The sequence below is a fragment of the Aulostomus chinensis genome, chromosome 14 (genome assembly GCF_037954235.1).
Source record: "Aulostomus chinensis isolate RoL2024-O1b breed Wild chromosome 14, RoL_Achi_v1.0, whole genome shotgun sequence".
NCBI classification, from domain to species: Eukaryota; Metazoa; Chordata; class Actinopteri; order Syngnathiformes; family Aulostomidae; genus Aulostomus; species Aulostomus chinensis.
The window spans coordinates 17462773-17479648 of record NC_141333.1 but is presented as its reverse complement, the minus strand read 5'-3'; the positions used below and the strand labels follow the sequence as shown (position 1 = coordinate 17479648).

At 44.2% G+C, this 16876-nt stretch overlaps 2 protein-coding genes across 2 annotated transcripts in view; one reads left to right on the top strand and one right to left on the bottom strand.

The window, feature by feature from the left end:
- The first annotated feature begins 491 nt into the window (after nucleotides 1–491).
- LOC147249984 (unconventional myosin-Va) lies at nucleotides 492–15892 on the top strand. Its single transcript, XM_086223580.1, has 35 exons — nucleotides 492–518; nucleotides 1065–1175; nucleotides 1270–1438; nucleotides 2083–2227; nucleotides 2308–2464; nucleotides 2543–2686; nucleotides 2771–2852; nucleotides 2959–3066; nucleotides 3185–3297; nucleotides 3369–3637; nucleotides 3886–3967; nucleotides 4399–4539; nucleotides 4672–4803; nucleotides 4924–5007; nucleotides 5146–5262; nucleotides 5358–5455; nucleotides 5531–5617; nucleotides 6236–6556; nucleotides 6768–6924; nucleotides 7003–7242; nucleotides 7314–7523; nucleotides 7609–7706; nucleotides 7777–7921; nucleotides 7998–8195; nucleotides 10834–10934; nucleotides 11018–11135; nucleotides 11271–11367; nucleotides 11492–11614; nucleotides 12195–12346; nucleotides 13010–13099; nucleotides 13209–13341; nucleotides 13424–13715; nucleotides 14405–14579; nucleotides 14675–14755; nucleotides 14829–15892. The coding sequence occupies exons 1-35, from the start codon at nucleotides 492–494 to the stop codon at nucleotides 14988–14990; spliced, it is 4959 nt and encodes a 1652-aa protein (XP_086079706.1). The 3' UTR covers nucleotides 14991–15892.
- Nucleotides 15893–15955: 63 nt separating this feature from the next.
- The window catches only part of unc13a (unc-13 homolog A (C. elegans)), a 50019-nt gene continuing 49098 nt past the window's right edge, over nucleotides 15956–16876 (bottom strand). The window contains exon 44 of the mRNA XM_086223581.1: nucleotides 15956–16876. This exon is cut by the window's right edge and continues 1528 nt beyond it. The gene's annotated coding sequence lies outside the window, so the exon portion shown is untranslated.

Here is a 16876-nt window from a genome sequence, read left to right as displayed (position 1 = left end):
CGGAATTGGGGAGAAAGGAATCTCAGTTTTGAAAATGGTGGGGAAAAAGCCATGTTTTTCTGAGTTGATGAGATAAATTTGTTCATTCAGAAAAGTGAATGCAATATGCTTTTATAGAGACAAATTTACAAACTGCTTTATAAGAAGTATTGTTTTCACCTGGTTCACAGATTTTATAGAGGATTTGTGCTTTAATGTTGTTGTGGATACCTGTGCAGGCATCATTCTGCCTGATTGCTCAGTGTCGTCTCACCTCTGCACATCCGCAGTCGACGAGCTGCCATCATCTGCATCCTCCCGTAGATTAACAGTTAACCTGACACTTGTCGTGTCCGGACAAAGTACAAATACACTCACCAGGATTCAAACTGGCTTTTCTGCAGATGAGTAGAAGATACCGGCCATAACTTCAAGATGTCTGAATGATTTGATATAGATTTTTTTTTTGTTTTAACAAAATATTTCTTCTTCTATGCATCGCGTTCGTTAAGATGGCAACGCTGAAGTTATACAGCAAGGTAAGACTGACTCTTGGGGTTCTCAAAGTGATGTGCTCTATAATTCTTCATTGCATGCCCTAACAATGAGTTCAATGGAGTTAAGGTATAAGAACAATAATGAATTTAGTTGACTTTTGCCAGGTGTATAAAACTGATGAAGTGCTGAAGTTATGTCACTTATGTCTGGTCACGCTGTTTAATTTGATGGAAGCGTATGTGAGAGCTTGTTGGTACTCGCTGTATCTGTTTGCTTCAGATCTAATTGTTGAGCTGATCATCTTCATACACACATTAGACATGTTGTGGGTAGATAATGGCTAATCCGTGTGGGCGCTTAGAGCAGGATGACCAGTGTTAATTTTTAACACTCTTTAAGAGGCTTTTATGCTGATGTGTGACAAATATCTTACCTGGGTGGGGTCAGAAAACTGTGACACGTAGCACACCGTCAGACATAAAATATTACATGAAAATCTCTCGGTGCATTGGACTCATTATTGTTTAATTTGATTTTTTTTTTTTTTTATAGTTACACACTCATAAAGTTCACTATTCTTCTATCAGGGAGCGAGTGTGTGGATTCCTGACCCAGATGATATTTGGGTTTCAGCCCAGCTCCTCCAAGACTACAGTCCTGGAGATGAACGTCTCCTGTTGCAGCTTTCTGACGGGAAGGTGAATTACCAGGAGTCTGTGAGGATGCTCAAGTGTCATAATTCTCACAAGACACCATCATCATGTTCCTCAAAACAATCTACATCCCTGTCAGGAGCTGTGTTACCCTGTGGTGTCCCCCGCTGACCTCCCTCCTCTGGGGAACCCTGACATCTCGGAGGGTGAGAATGATCTTACTGCTCTCAGCTTCCTCCATGAGCCTGCCATCCTGCATAACCTGAGGGTTCGATTCCTGGACTACTGCAGCATCTACACCTACTGTGGTGAGAAGTTCATGAGGGGATGAATAGCAGAGACAGGAACGATTCAGGCTTTGTATTATTTGGCATCTAAAGTGTGCAGTTTTATTCAGAAATTACTTAAAACCTTGCTCTTTTCATCCATCCATCCATTTTCAACCACTTATCTGAAGGGTCGTGGGGGGGCTGGAGCCTATCCCAGCAGCCTTCAGGCGAGAGGCAGGGTTCACCCTGGACAGGTCTCCAGTCCATCACAGGGCCAACACATAGAGACAGACAACCATTCACACTCACAGTCACACCTACGGTCAATTTAGAGTATCAATCAGCCTCGTCCCCTCTTGATGTCTTTGGACTGTGGGAGGAAGCTGGAGTACCAGAGAGAACCCACACAGGAACAGGGAGAACATGGAGACTCACACAGAAAGATCCTGTGATGGAGCCGGGGCTCAGACCTGGAACCTTCTTGCTGTGAGGCGACAGTGCTGACCACTGCACCTCCATGCTGCCTTGCTCTTTTAAATTTGTTAAATTATTATTGAATTCAATTTTTAGTTTTGAAACCGGATGCTTTTAAGTCTTGCATTTGTCATAACTATTGGCGTTAGTTCAGGTTCTATGATCTGTCTGTAAATCCAGGTCTCCTCACACTCCCCTCTCGTCTCCAGGTATCGTGTTAGTGGCGATCAATCCCTATGATCAGCTTCCTATTTATGGCGAGGAGGTGATCGATGCTTACAGCGGTCAGGACATGGCTGACATGGAACCGCACATCTTTTCTGTGGCTGAGGAAGCCTACCGCACCATGACCAGGTCAGAGGTCATGTTCTGACACACATCTTCAGCCAGTGCTGTTCGATGAGATGTGATAGTTGCATGATTTGTGTGTGTAGGGAGGAGAAAAATCAATCGATCATAATCAGCGGTGAGTCCGGCTCAGGGAAAACCGTCTCAGCTAAATTCACCATGAGATACTTCGCTGTGGTTGGAGGAGCAGCCCAGCAGACCAGCGTGGAGGAGAAGGTTCTGGCTTCCAACCCTATCATGGAGGTAACAGATGTCAGGATAGGAATGATAACTCCTCTTTCAGTTATGTTTTTATTAACATGCCTGATAACCTGTCCACAGTCTATTGGGAATGCTAAAACAACAAGAAATGACAACAGCAGTCGATTTGGGAAGTATATCGAAATTGGTTTCGGCAGAAATGGAGACATTATTGGGGCAAATATGAGGACGTATCTGCTGGAGAAGTCCAGAGTTGTCTTTCAGGTGAACCCAGTGGAAACCTTTACATGAACCATCAGGTCAAAATACTATTTCATTTTATACCAAATGTCTCCTCATTTCTTTCAGGCATCAGCTGAGAGAAACTACCACATCTTCTATCAACTGTGTGCCTCCAGAGAGCTGCCTGAAATGAGATCACTCAAACTGGGTGAGACTTAATCACAGGGCGCAGACCTTCAGCATGATCTCTGTTCTTCATGTGTTGCACGTCAGTAGACTTAACATGCGTGGCGATCGTCTGCTTCGTTCTCCAGATGCTCCTGAGCGGTTCCGCTACACAAAGCAAGGAGGAGAGACGCACATACCCTGTACTGATGATTTACTGGACCTGGAGCGCACTCGCAACTCTTTCACCATCCTGGGTAGAGAATAACAATCCCGCTTATACAAAGCTCAAAGATCTCATCGGTGTCAATAGGTTTACCGCTGATTTGTAGTCATTATGATTTTTTTTTTTAATTACTTCTGTTGAAACTGCAGGTGTGCAGCCAGACCAACAGATGGAGCTCTTTCGTATCCTAGCAGCTGTTCTCCACCTTGGAAATGTCCACATCCAAGCCAGTGGGAGAAGTTCTGACAGAAGTTTTATTGATGTAAGATGTTTGTTTCTAAAAATCCGCGCGTGTGCAGCTCCAGTGTAGCCACATTATTTTTCTTTTCTCAGGCAGACGACCGTTCTCTGGCTGTCTTCTCCAAACTTCTGGTAGTAGAGGGTCCTCAGATGGCCCACTGGCTGTGCCATCGCAGGCTGGCTGTAGGTGGAGAGACACTGGTTAAACCCATGTCAGGCCAGCAGGCTTTGGAAGCCAGAGATGCACTGGCTAAACACATCTATGGTCAGCTGTTCACATGGACCGTCCAGAGGCTCAACTCAGCTCTGCGCAGCCACAGTGGACGGGCTAAGTCCTTCATAGGGGTGCTGGACATCTACGGGTGGGTAAAAGGTGTATTGGTTAAAAGAAAGTTTACATTATCTTGGTGATATCTTTAATTTGTTACTGCAAATTTGGGTAAGAAGGCAGGTGTAAATAAGAAAACTTCAATATAGGCATGGACTGTCACAAACCACTAACAGCTACATAAAAGAGATGGCTTTAAAGTTGTACCAGGGGTGAATTATTCCACAGTCTCTGAATAATGACAGTAAATACTCAGTAACATTTGTTTTGTCTGTTTGGAAGGTTTGAGACATTTGACCGCAACAGTTTTGAGCAGTTCTGTATAAATTATGCGAATGAAAAACTTCAACAGCAGTTCAACAGGGTAAGTCTTCTGACCAGTGGAGAGGGATTTGCTTCCTGTGTGTGTGTGTGTGTGTGTGTGTGTGTGTGTGTGTGTGTGTGTGTGTGTGTGTGTTTGTGTGTGTGTGTGTGTGTGTGTGTGTGCGCCAGTAAAAGTAACTAAATAATGCAGTTTCTGCTGTAGGAAATCAACCCTGTCCCTTCTGCTGTTAGTAGCTGTTAAGTTTATTGAAGTAATACTGCAGTAGTAACAAAACAATGTATCAATTTTGTGTCTTCACATTAGTATATTTTACAATTGTTATACTCTTTCCCTCCTGTTGTAATATATTTTTATTTTTACAAAATTCCATCAAATCTAATTTAGAATTTTTTTTAATTTTTCTTTACTTTAGCAAATGCAGCAATGCAGCTGTTTTCATTTGCCACTTTAATTTGATTCTTTTTCTGCAGCATGTGTTCCACTTGGAGCAGGAGGAGTATGTTCGGGAGGAGCTGTCCTGGAGCAGGATTGAGTTCAGTGACAATCAGCTGTGTATAAACCTGATAGAGGGACAACTGGGCCTGTTGGATCTGTTAGATGAGGAGTGCAGGGTTGGTCACGCTGACTGTTGACTGTCCACACTTGTTAAAAACAGAATATTTCAATCAGAACAACCACAAAAATCTACACTCTAAACCAAGCTCTGTGTGTGTGTTTGTGTGTGTGTGTGTGTTTGAGATCAGATGCCCAAGGGTTCAGATGAGAGCTGGGTTCGAAAGCTGTATGACCAGCACCTGACAAGCAGCCCTCACCCTCACTTCCTTAAACCTCGCATGTCCAACAGTGCCTTCATCATTCTGCACTTCGCTGACACGGTGAGTGATGCAGGTCTTTATCAGGGAGATTCTGACCAGAGTGAGTCTGGATATGCACCTGTCATTTAATCCAGTCAGATGCTTGAATACATCAAGGAGTCGTTTCTATGTCTGCAACAGGTGCAATACGAGTGTGACGGCTTCTTAGACAAGAATCGAGACACCGTCTTTGAGGAGCTCGTCAACATTTTGAAAGCAAGTCAGGTAGAGATGAGTCATGCATCAAATCTCATTTCATTGTGTGTGAAGAAGGCATCATTCATGAGTCTGTGTGTGTGTGTGTGTGTGTGTGTGTGTGTGTGTGTGTGTGTGTGTGTGTGTGTGTGCGCGCACTCGCGTCAGTCTGAGCTGGTGGCTGAGTTGTTCCAGCAGCAGGGAAACGTCTCCTCTGTAGCCAATGGAAGTGTCCGCTCAGGGAAAAGAGCTCACCGAGAACACAGACTCACTGTGGGCTTTCAGGTGACCCCCCCCCCCCCCACACACACACACACACACACATTTCAATTCTGTTTGACCAGTAACTTACTGTATTGTTGATTTTGTGGGTCTGGCAGTTCCGTCAGTCACTACAGATGCTGATGGACACACTCAACAGCACCACTCCTCACTACGTCCGCTGTATTAAACCCAATGACCTCAAAGAACCATTTCTGTACGTGTTCATTTGATACCATTACCGATTGTGTGTGTTTTTGAACACTGCTTTGACATATGCTCTCTTTGTCAGGTTTGATCCAAAGAGGACAGTGCAGCAGCTGAGAGCCTGCGGGGTGCTGGAGACGATTCGGATCAGTGCTGCAGGTTATCCGTCCAGGTAGAGAATCTTATATGCTCTCAAGCTCTCAGGCTCAGTGATAGTTCAGCACCTCATATTGAAGTTAATTTGTTTTGAAATGTTCATTTACTAAGTAATTAAAAAGCTCCGTCTTTTCCAGAGGTCCAGCTTTTTGCCACATTTAATTACAGTAGTTGTGAGCTAACAGCAAAAAGCAACTGAGTAAAGTTTTAAACTTAAATCAACTGTAAGGGCAGTGTTATTGCTTTAAAATGTAGGCCCAAATGTGCAAAAACTTAGATGTTTCAAGGTGGCAGCCAGGAATAATAAAGACCATCTCTCTGTGTTATTGTTGTTTTTTTTTTCAAAAACAATGAAAATAACTAGAATATGGTTCGGTTTAATTTTTCTAATTTTCATCTTCTTTCCCAAAACATATACGTGTGTGTGTGTGTGTGTGTGTGCATGTGTGCGCGCGTGTGTTTGTGTGTGTGTGTGTGTGTGTGTGTGTGTGTGTGTAAAGGATGTACATCTGACTGATTTCACCATTTTAGAAAAATTACAGGAATGAGGTGAAAATGGCTGACAGGATTATGAAAAACAAAATAAAAACAAAAATATCAAGGTGTCTCTGTTATTTCTGAACCAACTTCCCAGATGGACGTATGAGGAATTCTTCAGCAGGTACCGAGTCCTGCTGAGAGGGCCCCAGCACCAGGAACAGGCCCAGACTTTGTGCTGGCAGGCCCTTCATCAGCTCATCCCAGACCCAGACCAGTACTGTTTTGGGAAGACCAAAGTATTTTTTCGGGCTGGTCAGGTGGCTCTTCTGGAGAGGCTGAGAGCTGAGAGGCTGCGGGTGGCCGCAGTGATCATCCAGAGCTGTGTTAGAGGCTGGCTGGCCCGGCTCAGCTACACCAGGACCCTCTGGGCGGCCATCACCATACAGAGATATTGCAGAGGAGGTCTGGCCAGGCGGTGAGTGAGCCATAGTGATTATTTATATCTTCTGGAAATGTAAATGTTCACGAGTTAGTTTTTGAAAATATTCAGGTGGGTTTCTACATTGTGTCTTTTGCAATTTTAAAAAATGGTGGTGGATCTGCTATTTGAAGGTTTTTGAACATACGATTTCCTCACACAACCAAACATTACTCAACCTATTTGACTATCTGACTGTTTTCTTCAGTCTGGCCCTGATCCTGCGCTACACCAAGGCTGCTCTGGTCATCCAGAAGACTTACCGCATGCTGGTGAACAGACAGTTGTTCCTCATGGTCCGACAGGCCACCATCACCATCCAGGCCTTCATTAGGGGCACACTGAGCCGCCGCAGATACAGACTGGTCAGGATTAGCCTCAAAACACCTTGTAACCACCTTGAAATGTGAGTTCTTAACTGAAATAATATCATCTCTCCTCAGTTGGTGGCAGAGCGGGCTGCTGTGTTGCTCCAAGCGAGAGTGCGTGGGTGGTTGGTGCGGAAGAAGTACCTGAGAATCCATGAGGCGGTGGTGTTCATGCAATGTTGCGTACGCCGCAGGGCTGCTAGAAGAGAGTTGCTGAAGCTTAAGACTGAAGCCCGCTCAGTGGAGAGGTATAGGGAGCTCAACAAGGGCATGGAGGTCAAATTGATGCAGCTGCAGCTGAGAGCAGACCAGGAGGTGGGGGCAGGGTTGTGATTAGATCATCTACAAATAATGTTATTATGACCTGACATGGTGCATCTATGCAGGCCAGAGAGAGCGCTACTTTGAGAGACACCCTACATGCAGAGCGGGAGGCCACCGCAGTTGAACTTGAGGCTTTGAGGGCAACAATAAGAAAACTAGAAATCCAGAAAGAGAAGAGTCCTCCCTCCTGCCCCATTATTAATGAGAAGGAGGAGGAAGAGAGGAGGAGAGCTGAGGAGAGGGCTACTCAGGAGATCCTTAAACTCACAGAAGTAAGACGATGTGCTACTTCTCCTAAACCTTCATGTTTTGTTCATTTTCAGTATATTTCATTGTTGATTCTCTCTGATGTTTAAGGAGGTAGAAGCCCTGCAGAGAGAAAAGGACATTTTCAATAAAGAAAGAGAGGATCTGGCTGCTCGCTTGCTTGAAGAAGAAAAAGCACAAGAAGGTAGGTTCTCACTTATCACTCTTGATTTTTTTTTCTGTCTCTTTCACCCTCCCTGACCCTCTGTTTGCAGAAAGAGTGCAACAGGCTGTGAGTCGCGCGAGTGCATCTGTGAGGGCTGAGCTGGATGAGGAGAGGAGGAAGTATCAGGGTCTCCTGAGAGAGTTCAACAGACTGGAGCAGAGATACGACAACCTGCGAGAGATGAGTCTGCTCACTGAGGTTCAACCACACATGAATACTTCCTCTGTAAAACCAATCCGCTCGAGTTGCTGAGACTATTTTTTCCACTCAACAGTACACCAAAGGCCACAAAAGGACGGACTCCACTCAGAGTCTGAGCCTGGAGCCTCTCTCCCCATCGCCGACTCCACTGACACCCCAGTCTCTCTCTCCACTGTCCCTGTCACCCTTCCCTCCAGTTTTCCCATCTCCGGATGAGGTTCGCAGGGTCAGTGTGACGTCTCCCTGTACAGAGAGAAGAGAAACACCATTGGTAAAACTTTTTGGGTTTTTAGCAATAGTCAAGTCAATTTTATTTGTGTAGCATCAAATCACAACAAAAGTTATCTCTTGACACTTTACAAGTAGAGCAGGTCCAGTACCACACTCCTTCAATGTATTTACACCCAACAATTCTCCATCAGCAGCACATCCTGCAACAGTGGTGATGAGAAAACCTTCCTTTTAACAGGCAGGAACGTCGAGCAGATCCAGGCTCAATGGGGACGGCCCTCTGCTTTGACTGGTTGGGGGGAAAGAGAGCAGGAGAGCAGGGTGGAGACAAAGACAGATAATGGAGAAAGACAGATATAGAGAAGGAAAGAGTGGGACAGAGATAAAGAGAGAGAGAAAGGGAAAGAGAATGATGGACAGACGGGGACTTGAGCAGGTGGAGCTATGGGTGGCAGCTTGAGCCTCTTCAGGTCTGCAGCCTCCTCCAGGAGCAGCACCCGGGATCTGGGATGTGGGGAGCGTGAAGGCTCCAGAGAAGAAGATGAGTTAGTAAGACATATGAGTATGATTTATGTATGACACATACAGGAGGACAGAGAGGAGGAGAGAGAAGCCCAGTGCACCATGGGAGATCCCCTAGCAGCCTAAGCCTATAGCAGCATATCTAAGGGCCAGCCTAAGCAGCCCAACTATAAGCCTGATCAAAAAGGAAGGTGTTATGTCTGCTCTTAAAGGTAGAGAGGGTGTCTGCATCCCGGACCGAAACTGGGAGACGGTTCCACAGGAGGGGAGCCTGATAGCTGAAGGCTCTGGCTCCCATCTTACTTTTAGAAACTCTAGGAACCACAAGTAACCCTGCATCCTGGGAGCGAAGGGTTCTAGCTGGATAATAGGGGACTATGAGCTCTGTCAGGTATGAAGGTACCTGACTGTTGAGGACTTTGTATGATAGAAGGAGAATTTTGAATTCTATTCTGAATTTGCAAGGGAGCCAATGCAGAGAAGCCAGTACAGGAGAGACATGGTCTCTTCTACCAGTTCTAGTCAACATGCAGGCAGCAGCGTTCTGGACCAGCGGGAGAGTCTTTAGGGACCTACTGGTGCAGCCTGATAGGAATAGCAGTAATCCAGCCTGGAAGTGACAAAGGCATGGACTAGTTTTTCTGCATCTTTTTGAGACAAGATGTGCCTGATCTTAGCAATGTTGTGTAAATGAAACAAAGCAGTCCCTAGAAATTTGCTTAATGTGGGAGTTAAAGGACAGATCCTGATCAAAGAGAACTCCTAGGTTCCTTACGGTAGTGCTGGGGGCCAGGGTGATGCCATCCAGGGTACCTATCTCAGTAGATAGGGTGTTTCTAAGGTGTTTTGGGCCCAGCACAATCATTTCAGTTTGTCAGAGTTTAATAAAAGTAAATTATGGGTCATCTATGTTTTTATCTCCTTTAGACAGGCTTCCAGTTTAGTCAGCTGATTTGTTTCATGTGACTGCATTTATAAGTAAAGCTGTGTGTCGTCTGCATATCAGTGAAAATTAATTGAGTGTTTCCTTATTATGTGACCTGGTGGAAGCGGATATGGAGTGAAGAGGATCGGTCCAAGCACAGACCCTTGTGGAACACCATAGCTTACAGTAGTGGTTTCAGAGGAAGTACAAACTGAGCATGACCTTGTAAATATGACCTAAACCAGTTTAGTGTGGTTCCTTTAATCCCAGTGACATGTTCCAGTCTCTGTAGAAGGATATGGTGGTCAATGGTATCAAATGCTGCACTGAGATCTAATAAGACCAGCACAGAGACGAGTCCCTCATCTGATACCAGTAGGAGGTCATTGGTAACTTTGACTGGTTCTGTTTCTGTGCTATGATGAACCCTGAAACCTGCCTGGAAATCCTCCAATAAGCTTTTACTGTGAAGAAAGTCGCTAAGCTGTTTAGCAACTGCTTCCTCCAGAATTTTGGAGAGAAAAGGAAGTTGTGATTAGTTGGCTGAAATTTCTGGATCCAGGGTTGTTTTTTTTGAGAAGGGGTTTAATTACTGCTCCTTTAAAGGACTGTGGGACGTAACCAGATAACAGCGACACATTGATCATATCTAAGAGAGAGGGGTTAACTTGGGGTAAGGAGCCTTTAAGCGGTTTAGTTGGGACAGTGTCTAAGGAATAGGTAGATGTTTCAGAGGAGGAAATTATTGAACTAAGTTCATGAAGGTCAATGGAAGAAAAACTATCCAGGTATATGCCTGGGCCTACAGCTGCCTCTAAGGTTACAGATGACGTGTTGCCAGCCGATGGCAAGATGAGAAGAATTTTCTCTCTGATAAGTAGAATTTTGTCATTAAAAAAGTTCATTAAGTTATCGCTGGTCAGGGAAACGGGAATACTTGGCTCATTAGAGCTGTGGCTCTCTGTCAGTCTGACCACAGTGCTGAAGAGGAACCTGGGGTTGTTCTTGGGTTCCTCAATTAATGCTGAGTAGTAGGCTGCTCTAGCTTAAGGCTATCATGCCGAATTTCATGGGACTCTTCCAGATTGGAGGAGCACCATATCCTCTTCAGTTTTTGAGCTTTTTGTTTCAGCTGTCAGCTTTCAGAATTGTATCAAATAATGATCTCGTCTTACATTTTTCTCCGGGTGCTTTTCTTGTCATTGAATTGTTGTCACCTTTGACCTTTCAGGACCAGCTCATGGAGAGGATGGATGTAGCCAAAGACCCCGCTGTGAAGATGAGAGCAGAGGACCTGGCACATGCCTACGATGCTGTACGAGTGGCCAACAAGTCAGTCTGTCATCAGTCGCGCCTTCATTACTATCAGCACATCGACATGCTCCCAGTGATGTCATCGCGTGTTGTTTCCTCAGGTTCCTGGAGAGCCAGCTGAGGAGCCAGCGCTGTCAGTGGGAGGAGGAACTGGAGGCGCTGAGGTGTCAACTCAGCCAAGCCAGCGCTGCGTCTTCTTTCTCTGCTCCACAGCTGCAGGTATCACATTCTAAACAGTTAACTGAGCTGCAGGTGAAACTATGTTAAATGTATTTATGCTCATTGTAAGCTAAAAAAAAACAACCTTTAAACCAGAAATACCAGGTGCAAATGTTTGTATATGTGTGTGTGAAGGAACAACTAGAAGCCAGAGATGAAGAGTGTGTGAGGCTGAAGAGAGAGCTGAAAGAACTCAGAAACACTGTCACACTCCGACGATTCCTGGCGCAAGGTGAAAATGTTGTTGTTGTTCGATGCAAAGCTTTCGTTTTGTGAGCAAAACAATCATGGTGGTCTTCATGTTGTTTCTTCCAAGAGAACGTGATGTCCATGCCATTTGGTTTGGTTTTTTCCAGTTCTCCCATCAGCTTTGTCCACAGAGGGCTCATTTTCATCCCAACAGAAACCAGTAACAGTGACTGGTTTGCTTGAATGTAGGAAAAGAGATGAAAGTAAACTCATCAAGAATCTCATCACAGGTAAGACAGTTTCCCTGCTGATATTCAACTGATCCTGGAAAACCAGGATGTCCATGAGTTGTTCAGCGAAGGAATTTGATTCTTGAATCAGCAAAGTGCTCAGTTATCAAAGTAACATTCGTGACAAAGGTGAAAACTCTCTTTAAGAATGAAAAGTATTCTTGTTTCAGTCTAGTTAGGTCTGTGTGTGGTGCAATTTACAGATTCTTATCAGAAATTTCAAAACAAAAGACGATGATGCGTTAAATATTTGTTCTTAAAACCTGAATTCATCCTCATGCTGACCAGCTTCCTGTTGTCGTGTGAGAGTTTTCAGCTTTGAGTTTTCAGGGGTTTCTGCAACCTTGTGATTCCAATAAAAAGGCCTTGAGCTTGTGGGACATGCCATCGTATTACGGGGACTCCCATGAGCTATTGTGCTGTTTACATGTGTTTTTTGGGAACATCACATGCACAAAAGAGCCTTGTAAGGGTGTCTAGAGTCAGGGAACCTTATCAAGAGACCACACATTGTTAGCTTTAAGCATGACATGGCTAAGAACAAACTCTGCCTTTGCTCCCCTGGTTGTCTCGGGTCCAGACATCCGTGTCGACAGCGCTCTGTCTCTGTCTCCTGGTCTGCCAGCCAGCGTGCTCTTCCTGTGTGTTCGCCAGGCCGACTGCAGTGGAGATCAAACTCGTGCTCGCTCACTCTGCAGCGCTGCTGTCACGGCTATGAAGGCGGCTCTGAAGGTAACTTGAGGATGGAATCTGCTCGCTGGAGCAGACGGTGATGCAGAGGGGTGTCTCACGTCACGCTGAGGAGTCAATCCACTAACACTCCTCAGAACGTCACTTTTGTGTTTGTCCTCGTTTTAAATTCAGAGATGAGGTACGAGGGGTCATGGGATGATGATGATGATGATGATGATGATGATGATGATGATGATGATGATGATGATGATGATGGGAGAGATACACAAATAGTTTGTCATTTTAGTGCGAGGTATTGGATCATTTGAGCATTTATGAAATTAAACCATGTGAGGGTTTAGAGATTGGGAAAAAAATCAATGTGACTAAAGGAAATCAGAAGTTTAAAAGCTTCACAACCACTTCGTAAATCCTCAATATGTTGTGTTAATAACATGTTATATCATCCATTATATCATCTTGAGTTTAACTAGTCAAGGATGTCTAGTTAAAGTTAGCTGCAGCTGTTAGATTAAAAAAAACATAGTTTCCACAAGAGAAATGTGACACACACACACACACACACACACACACACACACACACAGCACTCCCACCCTCACAGCCCCCTGCCCCCTTTAATTCTCACATACACTCATACAAATATCTGGTCAGTTGTTCATATCAATCATCAGTTTTCTGTTTTTTTTCTTCTTGCCCTGCAGAAGCACAATACTGACATAGACATGACAGCGATGTGGCTGAAAAACTCTTGTCTGCTGCATGACCTTCTGACCCAGCACTCCCCGAAACAGGTGGGACAGGACAAAAGAGCATCAATCATTATTTTTAATTTATGGATAGGACATGAAATTACTAGAACTGTCATTCCCAGTTGATGAAATAAATGAGGTGGCTTTTCAGACGCTTGATTGGGATGAAGTGACTCCACTGACCTCAGACCTGAGTGACTTGATCAGCTCTCTGAGTGACCTCTGCATCCAGGCCTATCAGCAGCTCCTCTCCATCACAGAAACACGCCTACAAAACATCATAGGTAAAACTACCAGAAGGATGATGCTTCTAATGCTCTCCCCTGTGCTGCTCCTCTCATCACACTTCCTGCTCCTCTTCCTCAGTCCCTGCCCTGCTGGAGAGTGAAACCATCCCGGGTCTGTCTACGGTGAAGCTAGGAGGGTCTAGGAAGCGAGCAGGATCAGACCCCAGGACTGTAGGTGGTGAAGCTCCCTCCATGGCACTTGTGCTGAGGGAGCTTGGAGCCCTTCACACCGCCCTGTCCCGTCAGGCGGTGCCCCCGACTCTGATGGAGCAGGCCTTTCACCAGCTCACCTACCTCATCGCTGCCTCGGCGCTCAACAACCTGCTGCTGAGAAAAGACATGTGCTGCTGGAACCGCGGCATGCAGATACGGTAGAGAAACATATTTATACACAAATGCACAGCTTTTTTTTATTTACTGCATCAAAGCTTTGCGAGGTGATGAAACAAGACGCAAATTTGTTTCACATGCATCTGGTAACACTTTGTTGAAGTAGAAAATGCAGCTTACACAGTTGTTTACTCTCTTGAACATACAGTGTGAATGTTAGTTTGCCAGGTATAAAAATCACTCAAATGACCAAAAACTTACATTCATTTAAATCTTTATGTCTGTAAATTTTCTATGCAGTTGAACTTAAACATGCAGTGATACATGGTAATGTATCTGTACTGGACAAACAAGACACACCTCTGTTTATGGTATTTTGCAGACTCCCATATTTTGTATTTAATATCATTGTTTTCATTCAAAATCCTTCATTCTGATAATGTGGCCTCGTGACCTCAAATCAATACCATGAATGAATCAGATCTCCTCTTTTTTATTGCACTCTACTGCCTTCTGTATTTCAAATGGATATCAATGCGGAATTCATAGTTTTTGTTGAATATCTTTCAAGCAACTCCAAATCAATACCAGGTGTTACTACTAAAGAAGATGCACCTATATTTATTTCGTTACTCTCTCATGATTATTTGTACAACTGCTTTTCGGTACACTGGTGTGGTTGTTGTCCATTATTGTTCATGTACCAGCTGCCTTTCTCTGCCCTGTAAAGCTACAACGTGAGCCTGCTGGAGGAGTGGCTGCGTGGCCGTGGTCTACAGTCAGGTGGCGCTGTGGCCACACTGGAGCCACTAATCCAGGCTGTTCAGCTGCTGCAGGCTGGAAAAAAGACGGATAAAGACGCACAGGCCCTTTTTCGCAGCTGTACTGCCCTTTCCAGCCAGCAGGTGAGGCTCTCTCTCTATCTCTCTCCAGCTGTCTCGGGAAAGAAAATGCAAATATCGTGTAGAAGACGTTAACACGCCTGTTTATTTTCTGACAGATTGTGAAGATTCTGACTCTCTACACTCCACACAGTGACCTCGATGAAAGAGTCACATTGAATTTCATCCGAACTGTCCAGGTGCTGCTTGCACCTTCAGTATCACACCTTTTGCTCGTGCGTGTGCCTCATGGATCTCTCTTTGCGTTTCTAGGGGCTCCTCAAAGGCCGGTCTGATGGTCAACCTCCGCAACTCCTGGTGGATGTGAGGAAAGTGTTTCCTGTCACGTTCCCCTATACGCCTCCGCCCGTCCTCCGTGTGGACCAGCTGCTCATCCCAGACTCCCTTAAAATCGCATTTGTGCGTAGAGCCTAGAATCACTTGGAAAATGTTGTTTTATCCTTTTCAAAAGTGGATGGGAGTAAAGTACATACAGATGTGATTCCTGGAAGCTCAGAAGCACTTTCAGAGATTGACATCTAATGCTGGCCCATAAAGTTTGAAATCACATAGATGTAATTAAAAAAAAAAAAAAAACGTAGTAGATTTTCAGCTTGTTTTTATTTTTCATTTTTTTATTGGAAGCAGAGACACAATGAGACTGCAGTCTCAGTCGCCTCAATCCCCAATAAGAACAACCAAAATTAAAAAAAATTAGAAACATCTCGTGTATAAAAAAATTCTCATGCTAGTACTTTGTACCACTACACGTCATCAGTAATACATATTTATATATTCACAAACATTTGAAAAATAGAAAACAAGAATGAAATATCAAAATAAACCAGACAACACTATAACATCAAATAAGTCTGCGTGCTGGCACAATACATTTGTTCTTTTTTTTGTTTTTGTCTTTTTCTTGTTGTTGTTTTATTGTTCCTATCATGCACCGTTTCTTGAAGAACAGGACCGGCGTCTCCGTACAGATGTCCTCAGCGAGACAGAGCAGTACATGCATGTCTGTCCCCGCTCGTATCGGTGTGCTTTTCATTGTGCTTCTATGTTGTCCTCAACCACTTTCCCATGCCAGCCCGACAAAAACCTCTGAAAGATTTTCTGGATAAAAGTTTCATTGTCAACAGCAATAAAGATTTTTTTTTCGTGGCGTTTCCAGCTATTTGACAGTTGCGTACCTGTGATTAAGACTGTGCAGATGTTCCCTTTTAATAAATGATGCTGTACACACCAGAGAGTGACTCCTTTTATAAAAGTCAGTAAATGTCAAGCTGGCACCTACTTTGACCAATGAAACGCTTCGTTTTTAAATCAGCTCTCTGGCATGTGCACAGCCCTTAAAGTGTGTGTGTGTGTGTGTGTGTGTGTGTGTGTATATATATATATATATATATATATATATATATATATATATATATATACATATACACACACACACACAGTATATAGGTATCTCATAGCTACATATCCAGATGGGCGTACCTATAATTACCAACTGCCCAGTCAGCCAGAGCAGAATTCAAGTCTACAAAAGAGCAGCAAACTTCACGTCACATAGTCTGACACGCATTTGTTACATCCCGGCTATTTACAAAGCCCACAACACACATCCATCTTCCTGTTTCCCTCAGTGCTGAAAGGCCGTACAAACAACACCCGTCACGTTAGTGATGGCGTCTCAGACAAACTCTTGTGCTGATGTACTAATAAGAAGAAGAATCCACCATGTAAACATTAGAAGACGGCTTCAAAAGTGACTCCTCTATATAGATTTGGGATGCATAGAGTAGAGTTGTTGATAAGAAGGGGTCTTATTTAAGATTCTGAAGCGCTCTGGAGAGTATAAGGGGGTCGTCACAGGTGAATTAATAAAGAGGCCGAAATAGAAAGAACACCCTGTCATCCTAAGGACCTAAATCATCATGATTTCCTTGGCCTGACTCCTTTTTGTAGCTACAAACCCATAAACATGATTAAATAAATACTTTTAAGGTCATTGAGTGGATTCAGCGGCAGTCAACACTGAATTTCATGTAAAACTGACTTAATCATTTGAATACAGTTATATGCAAGATGATCCTTGACAAAGATCCTAGTATCAACATATTTTTTACAGGCACAGCAAAGACCCTGTGCTTAACCTCCACACTGCATCATGGTACTCTAAACCACTCAGAGTGCAGCCTCACTCACACGCCAGCTCCAGACCTGGTATGGTCCGGATCTGCTGCCCTTTTAGCTGGATCATAATGGCCGGCAGATCATTAGTGATCTGAGTGCTCTCCATGGGTGGGGTTTTGTAG